The 11,548-nt window shown below is 41.7% G+C and overlaps 1 protein-coding gene across 4 annotated transcripts in view; it reads right to left on the bottom strand.

The window, feature by feature from the left end:
• Nucleotides 1-11,548, bottom strand: part of ide (insulin-degrading enzyme) — a 46,679-nt gene that overhangs the window by 25,184 nt on the left and 9,947 nt on the right. For all 4 annotated transcript variants that reach the window (XM_036982397.1, XM_036982416.1, XM_036982406.1 and 1 more), the window contains 7 exons: nucleotides 7,484-7,596; nucleotides 7,178-7,340; nucleotides 6,677-6,769; nucleotides 5,294-5,385; nucleotides 4,709-4,789; nucleotides 4,203-4,306; nucleotides 2,473-2,575 (listed from right to left, as the gene is read on the bottom strand). In XM_036982397.1, coding sequence (XP_036838292.1) covers nucleotides 2,473-2,575; nucleotides 4,203-4,306; nucleotides 4,709-4,789; nucleotides 5,294-5,385; nucleotides 6,677-6,769; nucleotides 7,178-7,340; nucleotides 7,484-7,596 — 749 coding nt within the window. The remainder of the gene's footprint in view (nucleotides 1-2,472; nucleotides 2,576-4,202; nucleotides 4,307-4,708; nucleotides 4,790-5,293; nucleotides 5,386-6,676; nucleotides 6,770-7,177; nucleotides 7,341-7,483; nucleotides 7,597-11,548) is intronic.

The raw sequence follows: 11,548 nt of genomic DNA, 5'->3' as shown, positions 1-11,548 counted from the left end.
CTTTGGCCTGAATGCCAAGTGTCTCGTCTGGAAGAAACCTGGCACCATTCCTACGGTGAAGAATGGTGGTGGCAGCATCATGCTGTGGGGATGTTTTTCAGCAGCAAGGACTGGGAGACTAGTCAGGATCAAGGGAAAGATGAATAGAGCAAAGTACAGAGAGATCATAATGAAAACCTGCTCCAGAGTGCCCAGGACCTATTAAAGCCTTCCACAAAAGCTTTTGTAACATCATAAGCTCTGTGGAGTTAGTGGCCCAAGGCTTTATTTCAGAAAGGTGAATTGAGAACATTCACAGTGCTAGTGTCAGTCTTACTGCAAAATTACTATCAAAACTTCACTATTGCTAAACCATCACACATTTGAACCCCGATACTACACTGAATAGAAAAAAAGTCAGCAAATTATTGAGCCATCTGTGGCTTTAAACATCATTCACCACTGGGGTGTTGACAGTGGATCATCAGTGCCTTACTAATAAAATAAATGGCTTGTGGGTAATGGTATGATAGATCATTTAGGGAATGTGTGACAGCAATTGGATAGACTGACGATTCCTGGAGAATCTGCCGTTCAAACAACAAAAAAGCAGACAACGCCAATTGTTTTGGTATGTGGCTGGAAAAATGTAACCATTCAAATTCATACAGAGCTATGGATGCAAGGACTGACAATCCATAATATCAAAATAGCCTCAAAACATGGTTGAAACTATACAGTGTTTATTTACAATTACATTGTTTACAAACAATGGCGTAAAACAGGCTTATTTGTTGGTTTCTGAAGGGGAACACAAGTTGAATTAAGCTCACAAGGCATGTATAAGATGTTCATCAAGAATCAATGGGTATACAGTACCAGTCAAAAGTTTGGACACACTCTTGGCATTCTCTCAACCAGCTTTATGAGGTAGTCACCTGAAATTCATTTCAATGGACAATTTCTTTCCTTAATGCGTTTGAGCCAATCAGTTGTGTTTGTGACAAGGTAGGGGTGGTATTCTGAAGATATCAAATAGGGCTAAAAGCCCAAGTCCATATTATTGCAAGAACAAAAAAGCAAAAAAGCAAAAAGAAACCACAGTCCATCATTACTTTAAGACATGAAAGTCAGTCAATCTGGAAAATATCAATAACTTTGAAAGTTGCTTCAAGTGCAGTTGCAAAAACCATCAAGCGGTATGATGAAACTGGCTCTCATGAGGACCGCCACTGGAAAGGAAGAGCAAGAGTTACCTCTACTGCAGAGGATAAGTTCATTAGAGTTACCAGCCTCAGATTGCAGCCCAAATAAATGCTTCACAGTATCAAGTAACAGACACATTTCAACATCAACTGTTCAGAGGAGACTGCGTGAATCAGGCCTTCATGGTTGAATTGCTGCAGATGAACCACTACTAAAACCCACCAATAAGAAGAGACTTGTTTGGGCCAAGAAACACGAGCAATGGACATTAGACTGGTGGAAATCTGTCCATGTGTCTGATGAGTCCAAAAGTGTCATTTTTGGTTCCAACCGCCGTGTCTTTGAGACGCAGAGTAGGTGAACGGATGATCTCCGCATGTGTGGTTCCCACCGTGAAGCACGGAGGTGGTGGTGTGATGGTGCTTTGCTGGTGACACTGATTTATTTAGAATTCAAGGCACACTTAACCAGCATGGCTACCACAGCATTCTGCAGCGACACACCATCCCATGTGGTTTGCGCTTAGTGGGACTATCATTTGTTTTTTCAACAGTTCAATGACCCAACACACCTCCAGGCAGTGTAAGGGCTATTTGACCAAGAAGGAGTGATGAGTGCTGCATCAGATGACCTGGCCTTCACAATCAGCATTACTCAACCCAATTGAGATGTTTTGGGATGAGTTGGACCGCAGAGTGAAGGAAAAGCAGCCAACAAGTGCACAGCATATGTGGGAACTCCTTCAAGACTGTTGGAAAATAATTCCTCATGAAGCTAGTTGAGAATGCCAAGAGTGTGCAAAGCTGTCTTTAAGGCAAAGGGTGGCTATTTTGAAAAACCTAAAATATATTTAGATTTGTTTAACACTTTTTTGGTTACTACATGATTCCATATGTTATTTCATAGTTCTACAATGTAGAAAATAGTAAAAATAAAGAAAAATCCTTAAATGAGTAGATATGTCCAATCTTTTGACTGGTACTGTATATTCTTAATAAAAAAATTGGTGTAGTAATTGCAGAGTGCCAATTGACGATTTAAAAAGACGCCCAGTCAGATCAGGGTGAATCTCAAATCGGTCCTCTATTCCTTATGTCCTTGTTTCCGCTCCTCTTACTGAAAATGCATTGAATGAAAATGTCAGAGAAGAATAAAATCCAATCTTCTACAATATGTTTTGAGGATAAGGCAAGGAGAGGACGTGAGGAATCAAAGATTTCTGAGATTCACCCATAGGGTGATGAGAATATGGAAAATCTGTCGAGTTTGAACGCATTTGAGTCTCACCTTGATGACTTCCTCAGAGATGGGCTCCTGTTTGTAGTGGGTCCCATACCATTCCTCAGTCTTGTCTGTCTGCCCTTCAAACGACTTTGAGACAACTGCGACTCTGCAGTGAGAGGACGGACAGAAACAGGTCTCATTATTAGCATTTATAAACCTCCTTGTCAGATTGTTTTAGAGTCAGACACACTCCATTTTCCCTGAGCTGCCTACGGAAGATTTGTATCGCCCTTATGACATCAGCTCGAGTGCCTTCCATAGCAGTGTTCTATTTGTAGGATGCCAATAGTAGTGACTGAAGTAGAGTAGTAGTGACTGTAGTGGTAGTAATACTGCAGAATGTGTTACTGAGCTCCCCATTGATTCAGGTTCAACAGTTTCTTAAAGTTCTCTTAATTCAACAGTGCGAGGTTTAGGTGAATGTTAAAAGTCCAATGCAGCGATTTCATTCTCAATATTAAATCATTACAGGGTAACAATTAAGTACCTTACTGTGATTTTGATTTAACAATGGTCAAAAATAAAAATGTTTCTTAGCAAAGAGCAATTTCTCAAGCAAGAATTTAGCTTGGACTGTCTGGGAGTGGGCTGAGTAGGGATATTTTTTTTTATACATTTTTCCTTTGTCATTATGGGGTATTGTGTGTAGATTGAGACACTTTTTTAAAATACAATAAGGCTGTACCGTAATAAAATGTGGAAAAAGTCAAGTGGTCTGAATACTTTCCGGGACTTGCTTCCATTCATCCACATGAGCACTAGCGAGGTTGGGCACTGATTTTGGGCAATTAGGCCTGACTCGTAGTAGGCGTTCCAATTCATCCCAAAGGTGTTCGATGGGGTCGAGGTCGGGGCTCTGTGCAGGCCAGTCAAGTTCTTCCATACTGATCTCGACAAACCATTTCTGTATGGACCTCGCTCTGCGCACGAGGGCATTGTAATGCTGAAACAGGAAAGGGCCGTCCCCAAACTGTTGCCACAAAGTTGGAAGCAAAGAATCGTCTAGAATCTCATTGTATTGCTGTACGATTAAGATTTCCCTTAACAGGAACTAAGGGGCCTAGACCGAACCATGAAAAACAGCCCTAGACCATTATACCTCCTCTACCAAACTTCACTGTTGGCACTGTGCATTCGGCATGTAAATGTAACCAAACCCAGATTAGCCTAAGGAGATTGAATGGCTGTGTGCTCAATTTTATATACCTGTCAGCAACGGGTGTGGCTGAAATTGCCTAATCCAATCATTTGAAGGGTTGTCCACATACTTTTGCATATATAGTGGAGATAGACTGCTGTGCCACTCGGGAGACCCTAAGGCACAGCATCTCATTGCTATAGGTGTCACTATAGACACCATGGTTCGATTCCAGGTTGTATCACAACCGGCCCATAGGGCGGCACACAATTGGTCCAGCGTCATCCGGGTTTGGCCGGTGTAGGCCGTCATTGTAAATAAGAATTTGTTCTTAACTGACCTGCCAGGTTAAATAATTAAAAGGTAAAACAATTATATAGGACATTACAAATATGTTTATCAAAATGCACTTCAAAACAGAAGTGTCATAGGAAAGTAGTTGAGTGGAGCGCTGGTACCCTTGCAACACTACAGAGCAAAACTGACCGAGCTGAGCCAATCTGGACTGCGCTGGTTTGATAATGCATTCGCCACAGTCGCTGAAACCATGCTGGAAAGACGAATGTGAAAACAGAATAAAACAAGCCGAACTAACCTGACGTATTCTGGCCTCAGCTTGTCCAGCACCATCTCTATCAGGTCTGGCCTGAAGTCCTCCAGTAGGTACTCTGCTGCTAGGATCTCCTCCAGAGGGTAGTACTGCAAAACAAAGGACAAAAGAAAAACAGGTTTAGGTGCTAACAATGGGGGATGCATTTTACTGTATCACATGCAGGGGAACACGGTTCACTGGTACACAGAACTGGTGCTCTGCTTAGTTCACAAAAAATAAAAAAGATACGCACACATAGGTAAAGAAAATCAACAGACCAAAATACACTGGACATCCTACCCTCTATGACTGCCTTGCTAACAGTAATATTTTGACTCTAGCAGGAATGTCAGCTTAATTTAGACTGGGGCTGAGTCTGCTGAGTTTTACCCACAAAATAAGAGGCTGGTAGACAAGGCAGTCTGATGACATCATCATCAAACAGAGCCACGGAGCTGCAGTGCATCACCGTGGAGATGACCTTAAGAAATGGAGAGAGCACCACCTACGTGCAGTAATCCAGACACTTTGGAGGTGTAGCCACGGGGCCGCTCCTTGTCCTTGAACCTGAAGGCCACTGTGTTTAGGTCCTGCGGTGGAGAGACAAGTCACATGTCAATCACATGCAAATAAAGCATATTACATACAGAGGATTGAGCAACACAATGAGACAATTCAGATGTTTTCCATGTGTACTGTTAAATACACCAGAGGTTTAACTATGAGGCCACCACAAAGACGATTTGAGTCCGTTTCTCAGTCTTGGTCCTGACTTCATTTTGGTTTTGTGAAAAGGACTATGCATAAATAGTTGACTGATTGTTTTCTGACAGCACGACCCTCAATCCTAAAACAGTGAGAAGATTTTAGTCATTTTAGCAGATGCTCTTATCCAGAGTGACTTACAGGAGCAATTAAGGTTATGTCCCTTGCGCAAAGGCACAGAGAGATTTTTCAACTAGTCGGCGCAGAGATTTGAACCAGCAACGTTTCGGTTAATGGCACAAAGCTCTTAACCCCTACGCTACCTGCCACTCTGAAACTAGCCAGAGCTCAGAAACTCGAAGTGAGTGGTACTACAGTGCTATACTTACCTTGCACTCCTGGAAGACCCACTCCTGAGGCCCCTTCATGCGCAGCTTCTGGATGTACTGGAACATGTGGAAGATGATGTCATCCACGTGCACTACAGAAACAAATTACACTTCAGCGCACAAGGTTGGGCATACAGTGCATTCGGAAAGTATTCAGACCCCTTGACTCTTCCCACATTGTTACATTCATTTTTCTAAAATATACTAAAAAATTCCCTCAATCTACACACAATACCCCATAATGACAAAGCAAAAACAGGTTTAGAAATTTTTGCAAATGTATAAAAAATAAATAAATGAAATATCACATAAGTATTCAGACCCTTTACTCAGTACTTTGTTGAAGCGCCTTTGGCACTGATTACAGCAGAGTCTTCGTGGGTATGACGCAACATACTTGTATTTGGGGAGTTTCTCCCATTCTTCTCTGCAGATACTCTCAAGCTCTGTCAGGTTGGACGGGGAGTGTTGTTGCACAGCTATTTTCAGGTCTCCTCAGAAATGTTCTATCGGTTTCAAGTCCAGGCACCGGCTGAGCCACTCGAGGACATTGAGACTTGTTCTGAAGCCACTCCTGCACTGTCTTGGCTCTGTGCATAGGGTCATTGTCCTGTTGGAAGTTGAAACTTTGCCCCAGTCTGAGGTCCTGAGTAATCAGGGGCAGGTTCTCTTTGAGGATCTCCGTACTTTCCTCCGTTCAGCTTTCCCTCGATCCTGACTAGTCTCCCAGTACCTGCCGCTGAAAAACATTCCCACAACATGATGCTGCCACCACGCTTCACCGTAGAGATGATGACCAAGACCCTTCTCCCCCGACTGCTCAGTTTGGCCAAGCAGCCAGCTCTAGGAAGCGTCTTGGTGGTTCCAAACTGTGTTCTTGGGGACACAGTTGTGCCTCGACAATCGTGTCGTCTCAGATCTCTACCGACAATTCCTTCAATCTCCTTCATCTCTTCTGCTCCGATATGCACTGTCGACTGTGGGACCTTATATAGACAGGCGTGTGCCTTTCCAAATCATGTCCAATAAATTTCATTTACCACAGGTGGACTCCAATCAAGTTGTAGAAACATCTCAAGGATGATCAATAGAAAAGGATGCACCTGAGCTCAATTTCGAGTCTCATAGCAAAGGGTCTAAATAAATATGTAAATAAGGTTTGCATAAATGTCTAAAAACCTGTTTTCGCTTTGTCATTATGGGGCTTTGTGTGAAGATTTATTTATTTAATCGATTTCAGAATAAGGCTGTAATGTAGCAAAAAGTGGAAAAAGTCAAGAGATCTGAATACTTTCCGAATGCCACACACAGACAGCTTTATGACATGAGGGTGTGGGCACAAACACATGAACAAAACACAATCCCTGAGATCCTAATGCTTACAGAGTCCCTCCTCTGTCAGGTCCACATTGATGATGAAGAACATGAAGCCTTTAGCTCCCTCTTTCTGGCCTCCGACCAGCGTGTTTACCCAGCCTGCACAAGAATAAAGGGCAAAGCTCTCATGATCAATTCAAATACAAACACTTCTACAGCATGTACGGCCAGTATAAACCCTTGAATAATTAAGACTTACATATTTCTACATTTTATTCATTTAGCAGAGAGTCTTATCCATAGTGACTTATAGTTACTGCATTCATCTTAAGATCTCTAAGTGGGTCAACCACATATCTGTCATAGTAAGTACACCCCCCCCCCCCCCCCCCCCCAAACAAATAGTACCCATCAGCAAAGTCAGTACAAGTACAAATGTTCTAATAAAAATCAAGTAGGAGTATAGTTCACAAAGGGGGGGGGGGGGGGGGGGGGGGGGGGGGTGCTGTGGGGTTATTTAAGAAATAGGGTTTCAGCCATTTTCATAATCATAGCCCTCTGGCCTACCTTTGGATTTGAGCTCAGACAGCAGGCTCCCTGGGCCCTCGTGGCCTATCAGGTGGCCCAGATAGTGGCCTGGGTTGGACTTGTAGTACTTCTGCAGGTCTGGGATAGGGAACGTCACATACAGGTTCCTAATGTCCTTGATAGGCACCACTTTGTAGAATTGCTATGAAGGAAAATTAGGGATGAGATATTTGAATTGAGAAAACAAAAAGTACCTCAGAAGCACAACTTTTCCATGGGATGATGTATTTGATTGTGTATCCATATAATTATTTGTGTCTTGGAGGGAGAAACTAAGGAGCTCACCTTGAGATGCTCCTCCTGGAAGGGGTGGTTGGGGAACTCGGGGATAAGCACATTCTTGTTCTCCACTTCGCCAAACAGCTTAACCACCATGGTGGTGAGCTCATCTAATGACTCTGTGAATGAGAAAAAGGGCGAGATTAGTTTCATTTATTAAGATAGTCCATCTTCCTGGAATCATACTCAAACAATTCAAATGACAAAACACTTCAAATATAATTGAAGTCGGAAGTTTACATACACCTTAGCCAAACACATTTAAACTCAGTTTTTCACAATTCCCTGTCTTAGGTCAGTTAGGATTAGAGGTTGACCGATTAATCGGAATGGCCGATTAATTAGGGCCGATTTCAAGTTTTCATAACAATCGGAAATCTGTATTTTTGGACACTGATTTGGCAGATTTTTTATTTTTTTACACCTTTATTTAATCTTTATTTAACTAGGCAAGTCAGTTAAGAACACATTCTTATTTTCAATGACGGCCTGGGAACGGTAGGTTAACAGCCTTGTTCAGGGGCAGAACGACAGATTTTTACCTTGTCAGCTCGGGGGATTCAATCTTGCAACCCTACAGTTAACTAGTCCAATGCTCTAACCACCTGCCTCTCATTGCACTCCACGAGGAGACTGCCTATTACGCGAATGCAGTAAGCCAAGGTAAGTTGCTAGCTAGCATTAAACTTATCTTATAAAAAACAATCAATCATAATCACTAGTTAACTACACATGGTTGATGATATTACTAGTTTATCGAGCGTGTCCTGCGTTGCATATAATCGATGCGGTGCGTATCATTGCTCCAATGTGTACCTAACCATGAACATCAATGCCTTTCTTAAAATCAATACACAAGTAAATATTTTTAAACCTGCATATTTAGCTAAAAGAAATCCAGGTTAACAGGCAATATTAACCAGGTGAAATTGTATAACTTCTCTTGCGTTCATTGCACGCAGAGTCTGTGTATATGCAACAGTTTGGCCCGCCTAATTTGCCAGAATTTTACGTAATTATGACATAACATTGAAGGTTGTGCAATGTAACAGGAATATTTAGACTTATGGATGCCACTCGTTAGACAAAATACGGAACGGTTCCGTATTTCACTGAAGTAATAAACGTCTTGTTTTCAAGATGATAGTTTCCGGATTCAACCATATTAATGACCTAAGGCTCGTATTTCTGTGTGTTATCATGTTATAACTAAGTCTATGATTTGATAGAGCAGTGGTGGTGGGCAGAAGCAGGCGCGTAAACATTCATTCAAACACCACTTTCGTGCGTTTTGTCAGCAGCTCTTCATTGTGCGTCAAGCATTGCGCTGTTTATGACTTCAAGCCTATCAACTCCCGAGATTAGGCTTGTGTAACCGATGCGAAATGGCTAGCTGCTTCGAGGGTGGCTGTTGTCGATGTGTTTCTGGTTCGAGCCCAGGTAGGGGCGAGGAGAGGGACAGAAGCTATACTGTTACACTGGCAATACTAAAGTGCCTATAAGAACATCCAATAGTCAAAGGTTAATGAAATACAAAGTGGTATAGAGAGAAATAGTCCTAAAATAGTCCTATAATTCCTATAATAACTACAACCTAAAACATCTTACCTGGGAATATTGAAGACTCATGTTAAAAGGAACCACCAGCTTTCATATGTTCTCATGTTCTGAGCAAGGAACTTAAAACGTTAGCTTTCTTACATGGCACATATTGCACTTTTACTTTCTTCTCCAACACTTTGTTTTTGCATTACTTAAACCAAATTGAACATGTTTCATTATTTACTTGAGGCTAAATTGATTTTATTGATGTATAATACTAAGTTAAAATAAGTGTTCATTCAGTATTGTTGTAATTGTCATTATTACAAATAAATAAATGTACATTTAAAAAACATATTTAAAAAAATATAAAAGAAATTGGCCGATTAGTCGGCATCGACTTTTTTAGGTCCTCCAATAATCGGTATCGGCGTTGAAAAATCATAATCGGTCGACCTCTACATAGGATTACCACTTTATTTTAAGAATGTGAAATGTCAGAATAAGAGAAGGATTTATTTCAGCTTTTCATTATTTCGTCACATTCCCAATGGGTCAGAAGATTACATACACTAAATTAGTATTTGGTAGCATTGCCTTTAAATTGTTTAGCTTGGGTCAACAGTTACAGGTAGCCTTCCACAAGCTTCCCACAATAAGTTGGGTGAATTTTGGCCCATTCCTCCTGACAGAGCTGGTGTAACTGAGTCAGGTTTGTAGTCCTCCTTGCTCATACACGCATTTTCAGTTCTGCCCACAAATGTTCTATAGGTTTGAGGTCCGGGCTTTGTGACGGCCATTGACTGCCATTGACCTTGACTTTGTTGTCCTTAAGCCATTTTGCCACAACTTTGGAAGTATGCTTGGTGTCATTGTCCATTTGGAAGACCCATTTGCGACCAAGCTTTAACTTCCTGACTGATGTCTTGAGATGTTGCTTCAATATTTCCACATCATTTTCCTTCCTCATGATGCCATCTATTTTGTGAAGTGCACTAGTCCCCTCCTGCAGCAAAGCACCCCCACAACATGATGCTGCAACCCCCGTGCTTCACGGTTGGGATGGTGTTCTTTGGCTAGCAAGCCTCCCCCTTTTTCCTCCAAACATAACGATGGTCATTATGGCCAAACAGTTCTATTTTTGTTTCATCAGACCAGAGGACATTTCTCCAAAAAGTATGATCTTTATCCCCATGTGCTGTTGCAAACCATAGTGTGGCTTTTATGAATGGCGGTTTTGGAGCAGTGGCTTTTTCCTTGCTGAGCGGCCTTTCAGGTTATGTCGATATAGGACTCGTTTTACTGTGTATATAGATACTTTTGTACCCGTTTCCTCCAGCATCTTCCCCAGGTCCTTTGCTGTTGTCTTGTGATTGATTTGCACTTTTCGCACCAAAGTACGTTCATCTCTAGGAGACAGAACGAGTCTCCTTCCTGAGCGGTATGACGGCTGCGTGATCCCACTGTCACGTTAGTCATAAGGAGGAAACCAAGGCGCAGCGTGATACGAATACATACTCTTTAATTAAACGAAGAAACACTAAACACTTACAAAATAAAACGAACGTGACGCTATATAAACCGAGTGTAGACACAGGCAAATACAGACAATATCCCACAAAATACCCAATGAATATGGCTCCCGAAATATGGTCCCCAATCAGAGACGACGATACACAGCTGCCTCTGATTGAGAACCAATCTTGGCAACCACAGACATACAAAATCCCTAGACAGAACAAAAACACATATACCCACCCGTCACACCCTGACCTGACCAAAATAATACAGAAAACATAGATAACTAAGGTCAGGGCGTGACACCCATGGTGTTTATACTTGCGTACTATTGTTTGTACAGATGAAGGTGGTACCTTCAGGCGTTAGGAAATTGCTCCCAAGGATGAACCAGACTTGTGGAGGCCTAGAGTTGTTTTTCTGAGGTCTTGGGTTGTGTTTCGGAGGACGCATGGCTCTCGACCTTCGTCTCTCCCGAGCCCGTACGGGAGTTGTAGCGATGAGACAAGACAATAACGACTAACAATTGGATACCACGTAATTGGGGAGAAAAAGGGGGTAAAATAAAAAAAATACATCCACAGGTACACCTCCAATTGACTCAAATTGTCAATTAGCCTATCAGAAGTCTATCATTTTCTGGAATTTTCCAAGCTGTTTAAATGCACAGTCAACTTAGTGTATGTAAACTTCTGACCCACTGGAATTGTGATACAGTGAATAAGTGAAATAATCTGTCTGTAAACAATTGTTAGGAAAAATGACTTGTGTCATGCACAAAATAGATGTCCTAACCAACTTGCCAAAACTATAGTTTGTTAACAAGACATTTTTGGATAAGTTGAAAAATGAGTTAATAACTCCAACCTAAGTGCATGTAAACTTCCGACTTCAACTGTATCTGTTATGTAGCATTTAATTGCATGTAGATGAAGCACTGTTTCCATCCTGTAAGTTAGGTTTGGAATCTTGTACAGTAACAAGAGCGGTCAATAATGCTAGCAAAATGTG

The sequence above is a fragment of the Oncorhynchus mykiss genome, chromosome 1 (assembly GCF_013265735.2).
Source record: "Oncorhynchus mykiss isolate Arlee chromosome 1, USDA_OmykA_1.1, whole genome shotgun sequence".
Taxonomy (NCBI): Eukaryota; Metazoa; Chordata; class Actinopteri; order Salmoniformes; family Salmonidae; genus Oncorhynchus; species Oncorhynchus mykiss.
This window is presented reverse-complemented; position numbering and strand designations above follow the sequence as displayed.